The following is a 23037-nucleotide window of genomic DNA, read 5'->3' on the forward strand; positions in this document are numbered from 1 at the left end:
CAGAAAAAGTCTGCAGACTCCTGTTATAGATAATACCCAAATGCATGATCTGCATGTGGGAAGTAAGTGGAAGTGTCAATGCCTTTCATAGTTTTGTAGGATTACATAATATTCTCTACATTTTCCAGTATAGTATACCAATGGACCCCTTTAATTTTGTTCTGAAACTCAAAGACTATTGGTATTATTTGCCAGACAACTTCCTGCTGCACAAGAAAACCAGAAAGCCTTTTTTTTAGTGATGGAATCTTGCTCTGTTGCTCAGACTAGAGTGCAGTGGCACATTCTCAGCTCACTGCAACCTCCACCACCCAGGATCAAGAGATCCTCCCACCTCAGCCTCCCAAGTAGCTGGGACTACAGGCCACCATGCCCAGCTAATTTTTGTATTTTTAGTAGAGACGGGGTTTCACCACATTGGCCGGGCTGGTCCCAAACTCCTGACCTCAAGTGATCCGCCCACCTCAGCCACCTCCTAAGACAGGGTTTTGTCATGTTGGCCAGGCTGGTCTTGAACTCCTGATTTAAATTGATCTGCCCGCCTCAGCCTCCTGAGTTGGGGTTTCACCACGTTGGCCAGGTTGGTCTTCTGACCTCAAGTGATCCACCTGTCTCAGCCTCCTGAGACGGGTTTCACCTCGGCCTCCCAAGGACAGTGGATCATTTGAGATCAGGAGTTCAAGGCCAGCCTGATTACAGGCATGAGCCACTGTGCCTGGCCAAGAAAGCCATTTTTTATGAAAATAAAAAATGCTGATCAGGAGACTGGAAAAAAAAAATCATAAAAAATAAAAATCACAAAAAATAAAAAGATCAGCCAGGTTCGGTGGCTCATGCCTGTAATCCCAGCACTTTGGGAGGATGAGGTGGGAGAATCACGAGGTCAGGAGCTCAAGACTTGCCTGGCCAACATGGTGAAACCCCATCTCTACCAAAACTACAAAAAATTCGCTGAGCATGGTGGTGGGCGCCTATAATCCCAGCTACCCAGGAGGATGAGGCAAGAGAATCGCTTGAACCCAGGAAGTGGAGGTTGCAGTGAGCCGAGATTGCACCCTGCACTCCAGTCTGGGCAATAAGAGTGAAACTCTGTCTTGAAAAAAAAATTAAAATTAATATTAACAAAGTAAATAAATAAATAAAAAGTCCTGACATAAACATGAAGAATTACTGGTACAGCCCTTAACAATCTCCATAGCCAGCTTATGCCATTACTTACTCTCGTTAAATCCATGCCCAGCTTAAGCTGTGACAAGAGATGTAGGATGACACTACGTTGTTCTTCTACAGCTCCCAGGTCATCTTCTTTGTTGTCACACGTATCCTCTATCTCATCATCTGCATTTATTTCTTCAGGCTCCTTGATGCAAAACAAAGCAAAAGTCTAGTGTTTTAGCTACCTATTCATATCCATTGAGGACAAAAATATAAATATCAGATTTGAAGACATTTATATTTGACCTAAGTGAATCTGAGTATGGGTAAAAATCTTTCAGAACTGTTAACTATTTGGCCATGGAATAAATTTCCTTCAGAGAGCCCCATTGTTGTCGATATTGAACATATTGCAGTTTTGCCATATATATCACATATGAACTATTTTTCTTTTTTGGAGGGAAAATAGAATTTTTCAAAAAGAGTGAAGAATGTCTCCTCTAGCCTCCAGAGTTGCTGAGATTACTGGCGTGCACCACCACATCCAGCTCATTTCTGTACTTTTAGTAGAGATGGGGTTTCACCATGTTGGCCAGGTTGGTCTCAAGCTCCTGACCTCGAGTGATCCACCCGCCTTGGCCTCTCAAAAGTGCTGGGATGACCAGTGCCCACTACCACGCCTGGTTCCTTAATTGCTTTCTTCTTTTTGAAACAGGGTCTTGCTCTGTTGCCCAGGCTGGAGTACAGTGGCGTTAGCTCACTGCAACCTCCACCTCCTGGGTTCAAGCGAATCTACTGCCTCACCCTCCCAAGTAGCTGGGATTACAGGGACACGCCACCACACCTGGCTAATTTTTGTATTTTTAGTAGAGATTAGGTTTCGCCATGTTGGCCAGGCTGGTCTCAAACTCCTAACCTCAAGTGATCCACCTGCCTTGGCTTCCCAAAGTGCTGGGATTACAGGCATGAGCCACCACACCCAGCCCCTTAATTGTTTTTTATATACATTTATAATCATATATCCTCCTCTCATGTAAATTTTACATGTTTATAATTATACTCAACCTTTTTTCAAAAGTCTCCTTCTTCCTAATTTTCCTTTGTGAATGACAATACAATTTTATCTAATCATTTACACTCAAAAACTTGGGACTTGCCTTGATCCAACCCTATATCCAGTCAGTCACAAATCCAATTGCTTTTTCATTTGAAATGCACATAATCTATTCATTGTCTTCATGTCTACTTCCATATCCTTCTATTCACATTTTATTCCAAGTCATATCATGTACCAATCTTCTTAAACATAGCACATTCTTCCCCATGATCATGACACTATTGTCATTAAGACTAAACCCTTCTGCATTATTTTTACGTTATTTGGGGGCACAATTTACACTGCATTCTATGGAGCAGTGCTCCTGGAAGTTTCATTCCACAGAGAACATGAATAATGCCATTTAGAGTTGTAAAATCCAAAAATACTGTGATGATTTCCCATAAGCCAGGTGTTCTACTAAATTCAATTGATCCTCATAAGGATCTTAAAAAGTATTATCCCTACCTTACCGATGAGGAAGTTGAAGCTAAGCATGGTTAATTAATTGGTCCATATGTTACTGAATGGCACATCCTGGGTTTAAAACTACCAGGCAAGCTTTCTCCTCAATAAACACACAAGCCTTAGGATCCTTGCTAGTGTTAGTCCTTCATCTTGAGAGTCTCATTCTCTTCCTCCTCCCTTCAAATCCTGTCTCCTTTCAAAGCTCAATTCCAATCCCACTTTCTCTCCAAAGCATTTCTCATGTACCCAACTCAATATGTCTTCTTCCTTTCTCTGAATACCCCATCCCAATAGCCTACATGGTATCAATTAAGAAAAAAAGTATATTGCTTTATATTATCATCTCATTGTTTCAGTGTATATGTTGTGACTCCAAGCAGATTATAAGTCTCTTCAGTGAAAAACCTGTATCTTCCAATTTTTGCTTCTTCTCTAATTCTTAGCATTGGACTTGTCATATACTAAGCTTAATGAATACTTCTTAACTGTTGATTCTACAAATGAGCTAGTCAAACAGCTATAGAGAAATAAAGCATTTTATATATTATTGTTTTTTCTTTTCCCCTGCCAACCCTCGCCTGCAATGTCTGCCTTATCAAGCCAACACTTTTGTCAACTTTGGAAGTCCCTGTGCAGTATATTTCTTCCAAGAAGTAATTTACGAACATATAAAGTACCATTAACTATGCATTACTCTTGACTCAGTAATGCTACTTGGTAATATAAACTTTTTTTTTTTTTTTTGAGACGGAGTCTTGCTCTGTCACTCAGGCTGGAGTGCAGTGGCGCAATCTCAGCTCACTGCAACCTCCACCTCCCGGGTTCACGCCATTCTCCTGCCCTCAGTCTCCCAAGTAGCTGGGACTACAGGTGCCCACCACCACGCCTGGCTGATTTTATATATATATATATATATATATATATAAAATATATATATATATATATTTTTTTTTTAGTAGAGACAGGGTTTCACTGTGTTAGCCAGGATGATCTCGATCTCCTGACCTCGTGATCTGCCCCCATCAGCCTCCCAAAGTGCTGAGATTACAGGCATGAGCCACCGCGCCCGGCCGCTGCTTGGTAATATAACCTAAGTTATATTATTATTATAAGATAAGCTAAAAAAAAAAAAAACTATAGGAGAAGGCCGGGTGCGCTGGCTCACGCCTGTAATCCCAGCACTTTGGGAGGCCGAGGCGGGTGGATCACCTGAGGTCCAGAGCTCGAGACCAGCCTGACCAACATGGAGAAACCCCATCTCTACTAAAAATACAAAATTAGCCGGGCGTGGTGGCGCATGCCTGTAATTCCAGCTACTAGGGAGGTTGAGGCAGGGGAATCACTTGAACCCCGGAGGTGGAGGCTGCGATGAGCTGAGATCGCGCCATTGCACTCCAGCCAGGCAACAAGACGAAACTCTGTCAAAAAAAAAAAAAAAAAAAAAAAGAAAGAAAGAAAAGAAAGTTGGAAACAAGATAATAAAGTGTTATTTATAAATTAAAAAAAAAACCCCAAACAATCTAGATATTCAACAATAAGGACATGAACTCAATAGACTATTTCAACTTTTAATTACACAGACTAATACAACATAGGAAAATGCTTATCAAGTAAAAATAGCTTAAAATAACAGATGTGAACACAAAAGGCAAAAAAATCAATATGATTTGCTACAATGGTAGATTATGAATAGAATAAAACCCTCTTCAGCTTCTAAGAAATGTGAAATAAATAATAGTTTATAAAAATATAAACCCTAAGATTCTGTGCTATTTTAAGTAGGGTAATACTTGAAACAACTGGCTTGGTAAAGTGCTTATTATGAAAAAGACTTAAGTTTTAAGATTATAAACTTAATAAATAATGTTAAGATAATGGGTTAAGAAATGTAAGAGATAAACATTGTGCAAATCTCGTAAGTTGTTTTCTAGGAAAAGAAAAACATAAATTTCAATGTTTTAAATATATTTTTATCAAGCAAAAGTAAACTAAAAGTAAGAAGGGCATATAATTTAACCTGGAAAATTTAACAAGTTTAATATCAGAGACCTCTTCAAAAATAGTGCAGTTTAAAATGTTTTAGAATCTTTAAGAGTGTTGCTCGGGTGTTAAGTTGATGTGCATGCCCTGACAATGAAAAGAAAACTGACCCTTTTTCAGTGATACCTAATTTTTCACATCAAAACCATATTTTTATATTACCTTACCCTTGCTAACAGTCCAGATTCTGCAACAGGCCGCTCTTCTGGGACTGCCACCGGCTTACTCTGCTCAGTTGCAAAGGGCTGGTCAGCTCCATTTTTATAGTGGTTCGATAAAGATATCTTTGGTTCTAACCACTCGATTGTTGTTCCTGATGAAGTAAGAGAAACCTTTCGCTGAAACTTGCTCATAATCTAGAAAGTTCGGCAGATGTGGATTTTATTTAACAATTTTGTTTCCAGCCTACAAGACTAAAAGCAATTAAACCTGTTAAGAGACCCTGCAAGACAGCCACTTATATCTCATTAGCATGAGCCCGATGATTGGGTATTTTACAACAGAGCAACTTGCAACTTGATATCAGATACTATTTAAAAGAAATCAACCCTGAATAGGACTGAATTCATTCTTGGACAAATCTGCGAATCACGAAGTATATTTACAACCTAACAGCTGATTTGCTGTCTTTGTCCCTCTACTGCTTAAAAAGTATGCAATTAGGCTTTAGAGAGTCACAGCAACAGGAGGAGTCTGGGACTGTGAAACAGTAAAATTTGTTTCAATTTGGGATTGAGCCTTATTCTCAGCAACAATTGTCTAACCAATCAAAATAATCCCCTGGATCTAATTTAAGAATTGCAAATACACGTTGTTTTTTGAAATCATTTTTAAAAAGCCCCATACAACTTAAACTGAAAGACTCTTCTACTGAATAAATAATAACTGACCTAGTGAAGACAGTGGTCACATTTGGAGACCTGTCATCTTCTCGGTTAATGATTCAAATGTCTCTTGTTACCCTCAACTAGTTAAACAAAGTGGATTCTATGCCTAATCAATAATGGAAAATGTTCCACTTGATTTCAGAGGCTGATCTAGGTTTCACAGAAACTTGGTTATAGAGTGCTATAATAAGGGATGCTCAGACTACTGCAGCAGAAATGTAGGAGTAGGAAATGTACTGTCTTTTTTTTTTTTTTTTTTTTTGAGACGCAGTCTCGCTCTATTGACCAGGCTGGAGTGCAGTGGTACGATCTCAGCTCACTGCAACCTCCATCTCCCAGGTTCAAATGATTCTCCTGCCTCAGCCTCCCGGGTAGCTGGGACTACAGGTGCTCGCCACCACGTCTGGCTAACTGTTGTATTTTTAGTAGAGATGGAGTTTTACCATGTTGGCCAGGCTGGTCTTGAACTCCTGACCTCAGGTGATCTGCCTGCCTTGGCCTCCCAAAGTGCTGGGATTACAGGCGTGAGGCACCACGCCCGGCCACAAATGAAGTATTTAATTATTTATTGAGCATCTAATATCTAGCACTGTGTTACTTGACATACTTTAAAAAAATTAAGCAAGTCTGGGCAACACAGAGAGACTCCATCTCTATAAAAACTAAAACGAATTAGCCAGCCATGGTGGCATGTACCTGTAGTCCTAGTTACTCATGGGACTAAAGCAAGAGAATAGCATGAGCCTGGGAAGTTGAGCTGCAGTGAGCCATGATGGCGCCACTGCACTCCGGCCTGGACGACAGAGTGAGAAAAAATAAAATAAAATAAAAATATTGTCTTAAAAATAAGCAATAATTAAGTAGTATAAACTGGAAATAAACTGTTTCATTTGACTGAGAATTATGATTACCAACACTAGAATTAACCCAAATTTCATAGCTAAGCCTAACTCATCCAATGTTCAACACAGGGATATAGTTAAGTCAATCAAAGTACATTTGTCTCCTCAAAGGAATATAAATACTAAGCAAATTTATCAATAGCATATGATTGGAAAACATTTTTGATATAAAGTGAAAAAAGATACAAACATATATTTTCCAATAACAACAGGGCAAAAGAAACAAAAACTAAAAAGAAAAAAGAGAAAATCTGGGAGGGGGAGCATACTAATATATCAACAGTGGTGGTTTTTGGTTGGTAGGACAATGCATATATTTTGTTTCTTCTTTTGACTCTACAGTATTTTCTATAATGAGTATGTTGCTTTATAAGAAGAGAAAATTTATATTGAATTACTTACAATTCCTACAGGCCACGAATCCACGTTCACAACTCACAATTTAGACTCCTCTATCTCTTTGGAATGCCCTTTCCTCTACCTCTCACTCCCAAACTATGGAATGCCCTTTCCTCTACCTCTCACTCCTAAACTATGGAATGCCCTTTCCTCTACCTCTCACTCCTAAACTATGGAATGCCCTTTCCCCTACCTCTCACTCCTAAACTAATCGGTCTTTGTAGCTTCTCTGTGCCTTTCTCAGAACTCTTTCTACCAGCCATTCAGCTATTCTCCCACAGTTTGTTCCTTTGGTAGTAGCACTGTATGCATTATCTTTTTTTTCCTTCAGCCAGTCAGCTATTCTCCCACAGTTTATTCCTTTTAGTAGAAGCACCCTACACATTATTATTATCATTTTTAAGATGGATTCTCACTCTTGTCACCCAGGCTGGAGTGCAGTGGCGTGATCTTGGCTCACTGCAACCTCTGCCTCCTGGGTTCAAGCGATTCTTCTGCCTCAGCCTCCTGAGTAGCTGGGATTACAGGTGCCCGCCACCACGCTCAGCTAATTTTTGTACTTTTAGTAGAGACGGGGTTTCACCAAATTGGCCAGGCTGGTCTCAAACTCCTGACCTTAGGTGATCCGCCCGCCTCAGCTGCCCAAAGTGCTAAGATTACAGGCATGAGCCACCGGGCCTGGCCCCTACACATTATTTTATACTTACCATTTACATGTTTCTTCCCTAAGTGGACTACGAATTTTTTAAGAGGAACATACATAACTGGCCTCTCTCAATAGTGCCCTGACCTACATCTACAATTGCCATTAGAAACAGTTTGTTGGCTGGAATTGTTGAATTTAGGCACACATGAGGATGAGGTCCATCCTATATCCATCTGACTAAGGGAAACTGTCTCCTGAGCAGAGACTCTACCTTTCTAAAATACCTTTCTTTTATGGGTAAGGTGAATTAGTTAAATAAGAGAACAATGAGATGTAAGGTATTAAGTCACAGCCATCACTAGCATTATTAAGTTATTGCTCACACAATGTGATGAGCATCTTATTTACAGAAAGACTCATTTTTATAGTACCATGCAATAACATTTCCCTAGCACAATTAATTTCAACAAATAGGTGTTCTCAAATAGTGCACATATATATACTTTTTTTTTTTTTTTAATGGGGTCTCATTCTGTCACCCAGGCTGGAGTACAGCTGTGGGATCAAAGCTTACTGCAGCCTTGGACTCCTAGGCTCCAGGGATCCTCCTGCCTCAGCCTCCCAAGTAGCTGAGATTACAGGCATGAGCCACCTTGCCTAGCTACACATTATTTTTCAAACTGAAAAGTGACTGATAGACTTTTATATACATGAAAATAATGATAGTGGACTAAGCCAAAACTCAAAAAATAACGCCAAGGTTTCTACTTTGGTCAACTGGATGAACAGATAGATAGTGATTTTAATGGAAATATAGGAGATGCACATTTTGAGTTCAGTTTTTGACATGTTGAGCTTGAGGTCTCTTCAGGAATGTTCAGTGATATTAGACATTAGTCCTAAAATCATTTTAGATTCTGAAAAGGACACAGTCATTAAGAATTTATATAACATCAGCATGATAATTAAAAACCGACAGGCTCTGGTTTTCTTTTCCTTTTTTAAAGATTTTCTGAAATTAGAATTACAACAAATGCAGTCCTTTCCGTGTGTTGGCCTTCATTGTGAAGCCCTACCTTTAATCGACAACTTACCTGAAGGCAATGAGCCCTTCTGATGTGATGCGTGCTGTAACTGCAGAATATGAAAGCAGTCATTTAAGCAGTTCATAGTTGCCATGGAAGTAGCTTTGAGCATTAAGAGATCCTGGTCCAAGGAACTAAGATGGCCAGAAGTAGGAAGGCATTCAATTCGTCTAATTAAATCTCTTTGTTGTCCTTCAGCATGAGACATCATCTAAGGAAAAAACAGTTCTGTGGGTCCTACTCATGATTTCTGTAAAACATGTATACATACAGTTGCCATTTTAATTACCAGGTTCAGCTTCTGAGCCATTTTTAAAGACCCACTAGGCCAGGCATGGTGGCTCACACCTGTAATTCCAGCATTTTGGGAGGCTGAGGTGGGAAGATAACTTGAGCCCAGGAGTTCAAGACCAGCCTAGGCTACATAGCAAGACCCCATCTCTACACAACATTTTAAAAATTAGTCAGACATGGTGGCACATGCCTGTAGTCCCATCTACTTGGGAGGCTCAAGTGGGAGGATCACCTAAGCCCAGGAGGTTGAGGCTGCAGTGAGCCATGATCACGCCACTGAACTGCAGCCTGGGCGAAAGAGCAAAACCCTGTTTCAAAATTTAAAATAAATAAAAAATAAAAGACATAATGGGCCATATTAGGTTCTTTAAAAGTTTGTTTGGCTATTTTCATTTAATGAACATTTAATGGTGCTTATCAATTGGGCAAAAGATTGTTATCTAAGGCAGCTGTAATTTTTCTTTGGAAGCAACAAAACGTAAAAGTATTAAGAGTATTAAGCGTATTCCAGCATTTTGGGAGGCCAAGGTGGGCAGATCACAAAGTCAGGAGATCGAGACCATCCTGGCTAACACGGTGAAACCCTGTCTCTACTAAAAATACAAAAAATTAGCCAAGTGTACTGGCAGGCGCTTGTAGTCTCAGCTACTCGGAGGCTGAGGCAGGAGAATGGTGTGAACTCGGGAGGCAGAGCTTGTAGTGAGCGGAGATTGAGCCACTGCTTTCCAGTGTGGGTGACAGAGTGAGACTCTGTCTCAAAAAAAAAAAAAAAAGAGTATTAAGCCATCAAGTTATCAGAAAGATTCTAGAAGATCCTTAACAGGAAAATCAAATACTTCCTTCCAAAGTTAAACTAAGTTCCAGTCTGGGCTCTCAACCACTTACTTTTATACCTTTGGTCAGACTCAATTTGAATCTACTATGAATGCATAATGGCTTTCCTGCTTCCTCTTTCCTAACCAAACTTTCTGGTCCTGTTATGCTGATTTTGGACCAAGTACTGGATGCAAGCTTTTCAGTTTAAAAGATTTTAATACACTCTGTTTTTATTAGGAGCATTGTACAGCTTTCCTAACAGAACCAATGGAGTAACAATGATGAGAAAGCCAATTTTTTAGAGGAAAACTGAATTTATGATACTTAATGACTTTCAGTTGTGAGCAGAAGGTTCTCTAATGGACCATCCTTTGGACACTAGCTTAATTCACATAGAAACTCTATATAGTGGACAGACTCTTTTAGCTTTCAGAGACTCTGTTCCAGGTGATATTTTTTTCCTTTTTTTGAGATAGGGTCTCATTCTGTCGCCTAGGCTGGAATGCAGTGGTGCAATCATGGCTCACTGCAGCCTTGACCTCCCCATCTCTGAGGCTCTCACCTCAGCCTCCCAGATAGCTGGAACTACAGGTGTGTGCCACCATGCCTGGCTAATTTTTTGTATTATTTTTTAGTAGAGACAGGGTTTTGCCATGATGCCCACTGGTCTCAAACTCCTGGGCTCAAGCAATCCACCCACTGTGGCCTCCCAAAGTGCTGGGATTACAGGCGTGAGCCACTGTGCCCAGCCCAGGTGATTTTTGATATGGCTCATCAGGGGGCAAGTGAAAGAGGCGTGCAAAACGATCCTACTAAGCAAATCACTGTGTCATATATGGAATAGTTCCTGAAAACATGTACCATAGTTAAGGATCAAACATTCACCCGTCCCAGAAAAAAAGGTTTCATAAGAGGACAAACTGTATGTAGGTATGTTGCTATCTATTAACATGTATACACATCTATACATGCATATATAGTGTGCTTTGTGTGTGTATAAATGTTTTTGTATACAAATTTAGGAACCAAATCCCACTAATCCAAACTTATGAACAGGTAAAACCACTCTGAAATACAGTGTGGCAATATCTGCTAGACATAAGTAAATATAATTTATGATCCAACAATTACACTCTTAGCTACCTAATCAAGAGATATATATATGCATATGTTCAGCAACTCAGGTCCATCAACACCAGAATGGATAAAAAATATTATAGCATAAGCATACAGTGAATATTATATAGCAATGAAAAGGAACATTTACACTCAACATCCTAAATAAATCTCAAACACATACTGTGAAATGAAAAGCAGCCATACCTGAAGAAGTACATACTATATGACTTCAGTTTTAGGAGTATTAAAATTAGGCAAAATAAATTTATGGTGTTAAAAGTCAGGATAGTGAGGAAGGGTGTTGTGATGAGGGACATAGAAGTGGCCCTAGGGTGCTCATAACATTTAACTTCTTGATCCAGGAAGTGATTATGCAGAAATTACAAGAGGCACACTTGTAATTTGTGTACTTTTCTATAGTATGTTATAAGCCAATAAAAGTTTAACAAAGGAAAAAAAAATCTCAAGACATTCACAGCATAATCAGAAGTCACAATATAAAAACACTTGAAAGAGAAAATAGTATGCTTCTTCGTGTAGAAGAACCAAAAGAGCCACCTGCTAGTATTGGTGGTAGAATTGGTCTAAGAAAGTAATGTTCTTGGCTAGAAAAAATAAAATTTAAAATATAATTGTATCTTTGGGAGGCCAGGAGTCCAAGCCCATCCTGGGGAACACAGCAAGACGCCACCTCTAGGATAAAAAAAAAAGGTAAAAATAAGCTGTGTGTGGTGGTGTGCACCTGTAATCCCAGCTACTTGGGAGGCTGAGGTGGGAGGGCTGCTTGAGCTCAAAAGTTGGAGGCTGCAGTGAGCTATGCACTCCAGCCTGGCAACAATGAGACACTATCTCTCAAAAAAGATACATATATGATACGGTTTGGCTGCAACCCCACCCAAATCTCATCTTGAATTTCCGTGTGTTGTGGGAGAGAACCAGTGGGAGGTAAATGAATCATGGGGTCAGGTCTTTCCCATGCTGTTCTCATGACAGTGAATAAGTCTCACGAGATCGGATGGTTGTATAAAGAGTTGCCCTGCACAAGTTCTCTCTTTGCCTGCTGCCATCCATGTAAGACGTGACTTGCTCTTCCTTGACTTCCGCCATGACTGTGAGGCCTCCCCAGCCATGTGGAACTGTAAGTCCATCCAACCTCCTTTTCTGTATAAATTACCCAGTCTTGGGTATGCCTTTATCAGGAGCATGAATATGGACTAATACAGTAAATTGGTACCAGAAGTGGCGAGCTGTTGAAAAGGTACCTGAAAATGTGGAAGCGACTTTGGAACTGGGTAACAGGCAGAGATTGGAACAGTTTGGAGGGCTCAGAAGAAGACAAGAAAATGTGGGAAAGTTTGAAACTCCCTAGAGACTTGTTGAATGGCTTTGCCCAAAATGCTGATAGCAATATGGACAATAATGTCCAGGCTGAGGTGATCTCAGATGGAATTGAGGAATCTTGAAACTGGAGCAAAGGTGACTTGTTAGGTTTTAGCAAAAAGACTGGTGGCATTTTGCCCCTACCCTAGAGATTTGTGAAACTTTGAACTTAACAGAGATGATTTAGGTATCTGGTGGAAGAAATTTCTAAGCAGGAAAGCATTCAAGAGGTAACTTGGGTATTGTTAAAGGCATTCATTTTTATAAGGGAAGCAGAGCATAAAAGTTCAGAAAATTTGCAGTCTCATGACACAATAGAAAAGAAAATCCCATTTTCTGAGGAGAAATTCAAGCTGGCTGCAGAAATTTGCATAAGCAACTAGGAGCCAAATGTTAACCCCCAAGACAACGGGGAAATGTCTCCAGGGCATGTCAGAAGTCTTCATGGCAACCCCTCTCATCACAGGCCTGGAGGCCTAGGAAGAAAAAGTGGTTTCATGGGCCAGGCCCAGGGTCCCCATGCTGTGTGCAGCTTAGATGTTTGGTGCCCTGTGTCCCAGGTCCTCCAACCGTGGCTGAAGGAGGTCAACGTAGAGCTCATCTGTGGTCTCAGAGGCTTCAGGTGTCTCAGGCCTTGGCAGCTTCCATGTGGTGTTGAGCCTGCTAGTGCACAGAAGTCAAAAATTGGGGTTTGGGAACCTCTGCCTAGATTTCAGAGGATGTATGGAAACAGATGGATGCCCAGGCAGAGGCCTGCTGCAGGAGCGGGGCTGTCATGGAGAAACTCTGCTAGGGCAGTGCGGAAGCGAAATGTGGGGTCAGAGCCCCCACACCAAGTCCCTACTGGGGCACCCCTGAGTGGAGCTGTGAGAAGAGTGCTGCTGTCCTCCAAAACTCAGAATGGTAGATCCACTGACAGCCTGCACCATGTGCCTGGAAAAGCCACAGACACTCAATGCCAGCCCATGAAAGCAGCCGGGAGGGAGGCTATGCTCTGCAAAGCCACAGCGGCAGAGCTGCCCAAGACTGAACCCACCTCTTGTATCAGCGTGACCTGGATGTGAGACATGGAGTCAAAGGGGATCATTTTGGAGCTTTAAGATTTGACTGCCCTATTGGATTTTGGACTTGCATGGGGCCTGTAGCCCCTTTGTTTTGGCCTTTTTATCCCATTTGGAATGGCTGTATTTATCCAAGGCCTGTACTCCCATTATATCTAGGAAGTAGCTAACTTGCTTTTGATTTTACAGGCTCATAGGCAGAAGGGACTTGCCTTGTCTCAGATGAGACTTTGGACTGTAGACTTCTGAGTTAATGCTAAAATGAGTTAAGTCTTTGGGGGACTGTTGGGAAGGCATGATTGGTTTTGAAATGTGAGATGAGATTTGGGAGGGGCCAGGGCAGAATGATATGGTTTGGCTGTGTCACCACCCAAATCTCATCTTGAATTCCCACATGTTGTAGGAGGGACCCAGTGGGAGGTAACTGAATCATCAGGGTAGGTCTTTCCCATGCTGTTCTTGTGCTAGTGAGTAAGTCTCAGGAGATCTGATGGTTTTATAAAGAGGAGTTCCCCTACACAAGTTCTCTCTCTCTGCCTGCTGTGATCCATGTAATTTGCTCCTCCTTGCCTTCTACCATGATTGTGAGGCCTCTCCAGCCATTTGGAACTGTATGTCCATTAAACCTCTTTTTCTGTATAAATTACCCAGTCTCAGGTATGTCTTTATCAGCAGCGTGAATATGGACTAATACTATATATATATAAAATATGTACATATTACATATACAAAGTGTGTGTGTATATATATACACACATACACACGCATACTTTAAAGCAGACTACAAGATATAAATATAGTAAGATATATATCGATAGTAAGATATATATAGTGTGTGTGTATATATATGTGTGTGCATATATATGTGTGTATGTGTGTGTGTGTGTATATATATATATATGCAACTTGCCGACTCTGCTTTAAAACAAAGTATATAATTATAGCATAAATGTTAAAAGTCGGTAATGGCTCTCTCCAAAACAAATTAGCTAATCAAATCTATTCAAAGAAATGGAAAAGTGATTTGTGAAACTGTTTTAGTGATTGTTCCTTGACACTATAAAGCCAGGTCCTTTAAAAAAAAAAAAGAAAACTTCAAGAAAGCTGAAACCTCGGTGAACCTGTGTTTTGTAGCTAGAAATGGCAATCGTAGTGATAGGAGTACATCATTCAGGTGGCATATAATTTGGCTGTAAACCAAATTAGAATCATGATTTTAATCACTTGTGTTTTAAGTTTCTGTCTCACTTACTAGACTGGTCATTTGAGTTACTCCCAGGGCATAGCATAGTACCGGCATGAAGCATGAACTGAAAAAGAAGGGAACTGATAAGTAGTACTAATAAGAAACAGTAAATAGGAAACAGATGATTTTAATAAAGTAAAGCTTTTGTAATAAATTCATTTTCAAGGACAATATGATACTACCCACAAGAGTTAACTGCTTTTAGGCTGGGTGTGGTGGCTCACGCCTGTAATTCCAGCACTTTGGGAGGCCGAGGCGGGTGGATCACCTTAGGTCAGGGGTTCGAAACCATCCTGGCCAACATCGAGAAACCCCGTCTCTACTAAAAAAATACAAAATTAGAAGGGCATGGTGGATGCCTGTAGTATGCCTGTAATCCCAGCCATTTGGGAGGGTAAGGCAGGAGAATCGCTTGAACCTGCGAGGCGGAGGTTGCAGTGAGCCGAAATTGTGCCATTGTACTCCAGCCCAGGCAACAAGAGCAAAACTCCATCTCAAAAAAAAAAAAAAAAAAAAAAAGGAGTTAACTGCTTTTACAAACTGCTGCCTAATCTAACACTAAACTTACCCATAGATTTGATTAAAATGTTCCTTTCAAACTCACATCAATTTATATCTTTGCATCACAACCTCCTGGAATTGGATAATTCTAGAACAGTAATTCTCAAAGTGTGCTCTGCAGAGACCCCTGTGAGACTCCTTTCAGAGAGTCTGTGAAGTCAAACTATTTTTTATAGTAATTCAAAGAAGTTATTTGCTTTTTTTCACTGTGGTGACATCTGTATTAATGACGTGAAAGCAATGGTGGGTAAAACTTCTGGAACGATAGTGAAAAGGCAGTGACACCAAACCCACAAGTGGTCACTGTATTCTTTACCTGCCATGTACTCACACACACAAAAAAAGCCAATTTACTTAAGAATGTCTTTGTAAAGCAGTAAAAATCATTAAATTTACTACATCAAGACGTAGTAATTTAAAAAATTCTCTATGTAGAAAGTGGGAAGTACATATAAAGCACTTCTGTTGCATACCAATATATAGAGGTTGCCTAGAGAAAAAGCACTTGTGTGACTGACTTGTAAGCTGAATTAGCTGTTTTTTGTTTGTTTGTTTGTTTCCATGGACTACTATTCTGATGTGAAAGAAAGAAAGAAACGATGGAGATTCAGGTTTGGGGAATGAGTTAGACATTTTCTCAAGATTGAATAAAATGAGGCTATCGAAAAAACAACAGTATTTGTTATCAATTACAAAATTTGAGCTGTAAAATGAAAATCAGAATTTCGGACAACCTTATCTGGTATATCTGACAGCTTCCCAATACTTTTCTGATGACACTGGGGATGTTAATAAATATGAATTTTACTCACTGTATAATAATAAAATGGACCAATATTTGCAAGATCTGCATAACTCTGTAAACTAACATCTCCAAAATGACTAATGAATGCACAGTGTTACAAAATCATGGCTAGGTTAAAGATCCATTCAAAGTGCAGGACAGACCAATGGATTTTCACGTAACAAAACACAAAAAGTTCACTGATATGTATTAGATTCCATACTGCATCTAACATTTAAGAAACTATCAGTTGTCAAGTTTTGGTATAGTATCAAAGAATAGCCACAATTATCTAAAAAGGCTATTACAATGTTTCTCTTTTTTCCAAACACATTATCTGTGAATGGCCAAATTTTCATCCTGTAGTTCAACTAAAACAATATACTATAGTAGACTGAATATAGCAACAGATGTGAGAATTCGGTTGTGTTCTATAAGGCCAGACATTGAAGTGACTGCAAAAATGTAAAACAATCCACTCTTTTCAATAATGATTTTGTTTTGGTAAAGATAACTTTGACATAAAAATGTTATTTATGCTAATATGTAGTAGGTTTATTAATTTTTATTATTTTCTTAATTAACAAGTTACTTTAACTCCTGTTTTAATTTCTAATAAGGTAAATATTAATAAATTTAACCCATTTAAAATAAAAGCTGGCCAGGTGCAGTGGTTCATGTCTGTAATCCCAGTACTTTGGGAGACCAAGGCAGGCAGATCACTTGAGGTCAGGAGTTCAAGACCAGTCTGGCCAACGTGATGAAACCCCGTCTCTACTAAAAATGCAAAAATTATCCAGGCGTGGTGGTGGGCACCTGTAATCCCACCTACTTGGGAGGCTGAGGCAGGAGAATTGGTTGAACCTGGGAGGCAGAGGTTATAGTGAGCCAAGATCATGCTACTGCATTCCAGCCTGAGCAACAAGAGAAAAACTCCACTCAAAAAAATAAATAAATAAATAAAAAGACTAGGAAACAATATGCCTCCAGAGACTAGATTATAATGACTTTATATTAGCAATAAACCAAATTTCAAAGGAAAAATTGGTTCTGGAGGTATTTAATATTTGTCTGGAGGACAAAAAATGATATGAACATTCCAAAAGGACTGTTTTCTCAGAAACAGAATTATTCCATTGGAATATAGAAACATTCCTAACGTAGTTATAATCTTATAGTTTGACTTAATCTTACAGTTTGTTGGGTTGTTAAATGCAAAAACACCAACCTAGTGAAGACACAGATGCTCAGCTAATACTTTTTTTTTTTGGCATGTGTGGGGGTGAGGGAGTGACACAGGGAGTGCCAAACTGTGGTTACCACCCAAACCCTAGAATAATTTCTAGAGCCATAATTCAAGGAGAGATTGTCATTAAATTATGTCAATTCTGTAAGTTAATGCTGGACCTTCCCAAAGAGGTAATTGTGAAACTTTAGGGACTTTAGGGACTCATTCTTTCTACACTCAAGTGCCAGAGTTACATGTTAAATATTAACATGCTATTATAATGATATGAAATGTATATTTAAAGACACATAACATTGGAGTGTGGCAGTATTACCATTGAGCCAGTGAGAACAACAAAACAATCATTAGAGTTGAAAAGAGAAGGGCAGGTTGACTAAAGTCTTCACAACTGAAGAAAAGCTAACAGAGATATGACAATGGTCTCGGGACATCAGGTCACAAAGACCCAAGTATAGTCAAGCAGAAGGCCTCTATAGAGACAAAATCTTAAATACAAAACCATCCCTTTTCCTTGAAAATGTGCTATAATACATGAGAATTTCAATTACATGCTTTTTGCTTGTTTCTAACTCTTTACTGAAGTATACTGACAGTCTACAAACAGATACATATCACAAGTATATGGGTTTAATGAATTTTGATGAACTAAACATACAAGGTAACCAACACCCAGACCAAGAAACGGAACATTACCAGCATCCCAGAAGCCCACCTCAAACTCCCATCGCTAGCCATGATTGAAAAGCTCCAAGAATTTCATGGCTGCCTAGTTTTTAAGGGTTAAGGAATACATTACGACATAAGACTGCCCCTGAATGCTTTTCTTTATTCTGTATCTTGAATCTTAACCATGTTTAATGTTTCCTTCTCCTCCACTCTAAATAAAGGTAGAAGTATTTTGGTTTCCTTAAAAGACAAACACCAGCTGGGCATGGTGGTTCACGCCTGTAATTCCAGCACTTTGGGAGGCTGAGGTGGGCGGATCACCCAAGGTCAGGTGAGACCAGCCTGGCCAACATGGCAAAACCCCGTTTCTACTAAAAACACAAAAATTAGCTGGGTGTGGTGGCAGGAGCCTGTGGTCCTAGCTGCTTGGGAGGCTGAGGTGGGAGGATCACTTGAACCCGGGAGGTGGACGTTGCAATGAGCCAAGATCGCGCCACTGCACTCCAGTCTGGGTGACAGAGCGAGACTGTCTCAAAAAAAAAAAAAAGACAAAAAAAAAAAAAAAAAAAAAAGACAAACACTGACATTTATCTACAAATGGAATACCATTGTTATGAATACTAAAATTACAGAGTTTTATGAAAAAGAGTCTTTTGTAACTGTTTGTTTATATAACAGAATTAGAAAGTGAATCAAAAGCTACTGTCTGTGTATCTCAAGCATGTTACTTCATCTCTCTACATCAATTTCTTCACCTATAAACACAACCCTAAATACCTTGACAGAGTTCCTTCTCCTAGCCTCCTACCTTGAATCCTTTGGGTGTGATTTATGATACTGTTTTCACCAATTCACTACATAGATTATCTATAAGCTCTACCAAATTTAATTCAGCAAGTAATGTCTGGAATATTTAGAACTTAACAAACTATGCTTTACTAACTACAATTATTTGGTACACAGTTTAAAAAAAGAGAAATGGTGATATAAGGCAACATCAAGGATTTAATGATTCTATATGTTTGAAATGTTCTATGTATATATTTAGAACTTAATATTTAGAACTTAACATACTGCATGTTTTATTAACTAGAATTATTTGGTACACAGTTTAAAAGAAAGAAATGGTGATATAAGGCAACATCAAGGATTTAATGATTGTATATGTTTGAAATGTTCTATAAATATATATCAGTTTCTATATATATATCAGTTACATATATGTAAGTTTTTTGTTTGTTTTGTTTCAGAGACAGGTCTCACTATGTTGCCCAGGCCGATCTTGAACTCCTGGGCTCAGGCGATCCTCCTGTTTCAGCCTCCCTAAGTGCTGGAATTACAGGGATAAGACACCGTGCCCCGCCACTATTTGTTTTTTTATTTTTTGAGACAGGGTTTCACTCTGCTACCCAGGTTGGAGTGCTGTGGCACAATTATAGCTCACCGCAACCTCAAACTGCCGGGCTTAAGAAGTTCTCCCATCACAGCTACTAGAGTAGCTGGTACTATAGGTGCACATCACTACCACCACCAGCTAAAATTTAAAAAAAAAATTTTTTTTTTAGAGACAGGGTCTGGCTTTGTTGCCCAGGCTGGTCTCAAACTCCTGGGTTCCAGCAATCCTCCCACCTTGGCTTCCCAAAGTGCTGAGATTACAGGCTTGAGCCATCATGCCTGGCCTTTATCAGTTTGTTTTTTTAAAGAATCACTTGTTTGGCTATATAGCCTTCCCACTAGGCTTAATTACCATTTTGATCAAAAAATTTACATAAAAGGAGTCTGTACTTTTACTTGAGAATTGAAAGATACAGACTTTTGAAAAATGACCACGTGCCTAGTACATGACAGACATGAGGAAACTTAGGACACTCTATATAGTCAGGGAATGTTTATGACTTAAAAATTATCTCAGCATACTAGATGGGAAACAATGAAGGCCCTTGAAGACACAAACAGTATTTAAGTTTTTTTGTGACAAAACCAAGCAGGTAAGATCATTTTGTGCATTTTAACTTGACTTTAATTCATACTTACTTCTCTGACTTCCACAAGATGGTCTGGAGGTAAATTAGTTCTTTTGCTCACTGATTGCAGTTTGGAATGTCCAACATTAAAAAAAGAAATGGCATTTTGACTTGGTCTCCTCTGCGATATAGGAGAATTACCACTAGATGCAAGTGAGAAGCTCCGTGACTTCAGAGGAGGATTATTCTGTTAGACAAACAAAATCATTCCTTTTGTTTTCTTCTTTAATTTAGGATCTGTAACCATCAAATTACCACACACTTAAGACTTACACATGAGCAGCATTTAAAATTAAATTAACTTCAGAATTGACTATGAGAACATTTCTGAAGATGATAAAATCTGAGATACTCAAAGTTTAAGCATTTTACATATCCCAAAGTAAACTGATAATTTATTTAGAAAATTATTTTCCAGTTTTGTGCTGTCAAAAAAATATTCTTTCACATTTAACAAACTACTAGAATAACAAGAAGTTTATAATTTCAGATTTTTAAACACCGTAACTTTTTTTCTTCTTTTACTTTTGGAGATGGAGTCTCGCTCTGTCGCCCAGGCTGGACTGCAGTGGCGCAACTTGGCTTGCTGCAACCTCCACTTCCCGGGGTTCACACCATTCCCCTGCCTCAGCCTCCTGAGTAGCTGGGATACTATAGGCGCTCTCCACCATGCCCGGCTAATTTTTGTATTCTTTTTAGTAGAGACAGGGTTTCACTATGTTGGTCAGGCTGGCCTCGAACTCCTGACCTCTTGATCCGCCTGCCTCGGCCTCCCAAAGTGCTGGGATTACAGGGGTGAGCCACTGCGCCTGGCCTTTTTTTTTCTTTTTGAGACTAAGTCTCACTCTGCCGCCCAGGCTTGAGTGCAGTGGCGTGATCTCAGGCTCACTGTAACCTCCACTTCACGGATTCATATGATTCCTCTGCCTCAGCCTCCTGAGTAGCTGGGATTACAGGCATGCACCACCATGCCCAGTTAATTTTTGTATTTTCAGTAGAGACAGGGTTTTGCCATGTTGGCCAGGCTGGTCTTGAACTCCTCCTGATCTCAGGTGATCTGCCCACCTCAGCTTCCCGAAGTGCTGGGATTATAGACGTGAGCCACTACAACTGGCCTTAAACACCATGATTAATACAAAAAAATGCACTCAGCAATATAATACATTTCTTAATGTAACATGCCAAGTACCCTTTGATACAAACTAGTACTTTCTCACTGACAACGACTAGAACCTTATGGTATGAGAAAAGCTGTTGTGTTGGATTTCCTGAAGACTAGGTTTTAGGCCGAAAGTACAAACAGTTTTTAAAAATTCACTTCTCGGGGAAACCAACAGGAAGAATGACTAAAAAAACAAAATGGTAAAAGACAAGTTATCACCTAGGTATGAAATCCTTTAAATATGATGCCCATATATTACTTTTAGACATCTGTAACCTCAGATTTCAAGTAATGAGACTCTCCTTTCACCTTGAAAAATATTTTTAAAAACACTCCAAAGAAGATATACAAATGACTAACCAATAAGCACATGAAAAGGTGCTCAACATGATTAGTCATTAGGAAAATGAAATCAAAACCACAATAAGATTCCACTTCATATCCACTAAGATAACCATAATAATTTTTTTAAAAGACAGTAACAAGTATTGGCAAGGATATACAGAAATTAGAACCCTCATATATTGTTGATGGGAATGTAAAAGAGTGTGGCTGCTTTGGAAAACAGTTTGGCAATTTCTCAAAAAGTTAAATATAGAACTATCACATGATCCAGCAATTCTACTCCCAGATAGATACCCTAGAGAAACGAAATCATATGTTCACATAATAACTTGAACACAAGTGTTCATGGCAGCACTATTCATAATGTCTATAAAATGAAAATAACCCAATGTCCACCAACTGATGAATGGATTAAAAATAGTATATCTATACAATAAAATATTATTCAATCTTAAAAAAGGAATAAAGGAGTAAAGTACTGATACATGCAACAACATGGATGAACCTTGAAAACATGCTAAATCAAAGAAGCCAGATGCAACAAACCTCATATTACATGGCTCACTTTACATAAAATGCCCAGAATAGACAAATCCATGGAATAGAAAATAGAGTTTGCTAGGGGACTGGGAAGGAGAGAACAGGGAGTGACTGCTAGTGGCTCCAGATTTTTTACTTTTTTGTAGGAGGGATGAAAATGTTCTGAAATTAGAAAGTCGCAATGCGGCCGGGGCAGTGGGATCACATCTGTAATCCCAGCACTCTGGAAGGCCAACGTGGGCGGATCACTTGAGGTCAGGAGTTCGAGGCCAGCCTGGCCAACATGGTGAAACCTGTCTTTACTAAAAGTACAAAAATAAGCTGGGTGTGCTGATGCATGCCCATAGTCCCAGCTACTCGGGAGGCTGAGACAGGAGAATCACTTGAACCCAGGAGGTGGAGGTTGCAGTGAGACAAGATCGCACCACTGCACTCTAGCCTGGGCCACAGGGAAAGACTCTGTCTCAAAAAAAAAAAAAAGAGTTTTAATGGTTGAACCACCTTGTGAATATACTAAAAACCACAGAATTATACATATATACTTTAAAAGGGTGAATTTTACAGTATGTGAATAGTATCTCAATTTTAAAAGGCAAAAAATAAAAAATATTCCTTCCTCATTTTTGTATATTAATATTGTATATAAATCTGCATACCTTTCCAATAGCTTCAGTATGATGTTGTGTACATATCTGAAGTCTGCTAACCCAGTGCTGTCGCTCTTTTGCATCGGTAGCTGTTAAAAGAATGTGAAAGTTATTTTATATTTATTTATTTTGGAACACAATCGCCTACAGTATGAAGATCAGATTACTGAAAAGCAGATACTGGTCTTACTCTCACCAGAGCAAACTTCCCTTACTAGAGGCAGGCAGGAAAGAGGCCAAAGCACCAACTTTGTTAGGGAACACAGTAGCTGGATGTAGCTACTTCATTAAAAAGGATAAATTACATGCAGTGAGGTGAGGATGAGAGACTGACATGTTGTAACTCATAAAAATAGGTTCTTATTTAAAGAAATAACCCCTTTATTAAGTATTTGATGTATAATCAATACTTTCAGATCTGCAGGAGCATGCTCACTTAGGATTACCATTATACTTTGTGTATTT

At 39.3% G+C, this 23037-nt stretch overlaps 1 protein-coding gene across 1 annotated transcript in view; it reads right to left on the minus strand.

Moving 5' to 3' along the window:
• Positions 1-23037, minus strand: part of OSBPL11 (oxysterol binding protein like 11) — a 73878-nt gene that overhangs the window by 30470 nt on the left and 20371 nt on the right. Inside the window, exons 4-8 of the mRNA XM_010354810.2 lie at positions 22582-22661; positions 19889-20065; positions 8688-8889; positions 4927-5072; positions 1220-1360 (exon numbers count right to left, since the gene is read on the minus strand). Of these exons, the coding sequence (XP_010353112.1) occupies positions 1220-1360; positions 4927-5072; positions 8688-8889; positions 19889-20065; positions 22582-22661 (746 nt within the window). The remainder of the gene's footprint in view (positions 1-1219; positions 1361-4926; positions 5073-8687; positions 8890-19888; positions 20066-22581; positions 22662-23037) is intronic.

Source organism: Rhinopithecus roxellana, chromosome 1, assembly GCF_007565055.1.
Source record: "Rhinopithecus roxellana isolate Shanxi Qingling chromosome 1, ASM756505v1, whole genome shotgun sequence".
Taxonomy (NCBI): domain Eukaryota; kingdom Metazoa; phylum Chordata; class Mammalia; order Primates; family Cercopithecidae; genus Rhinopithecus; species Rhinopithecus roxellana.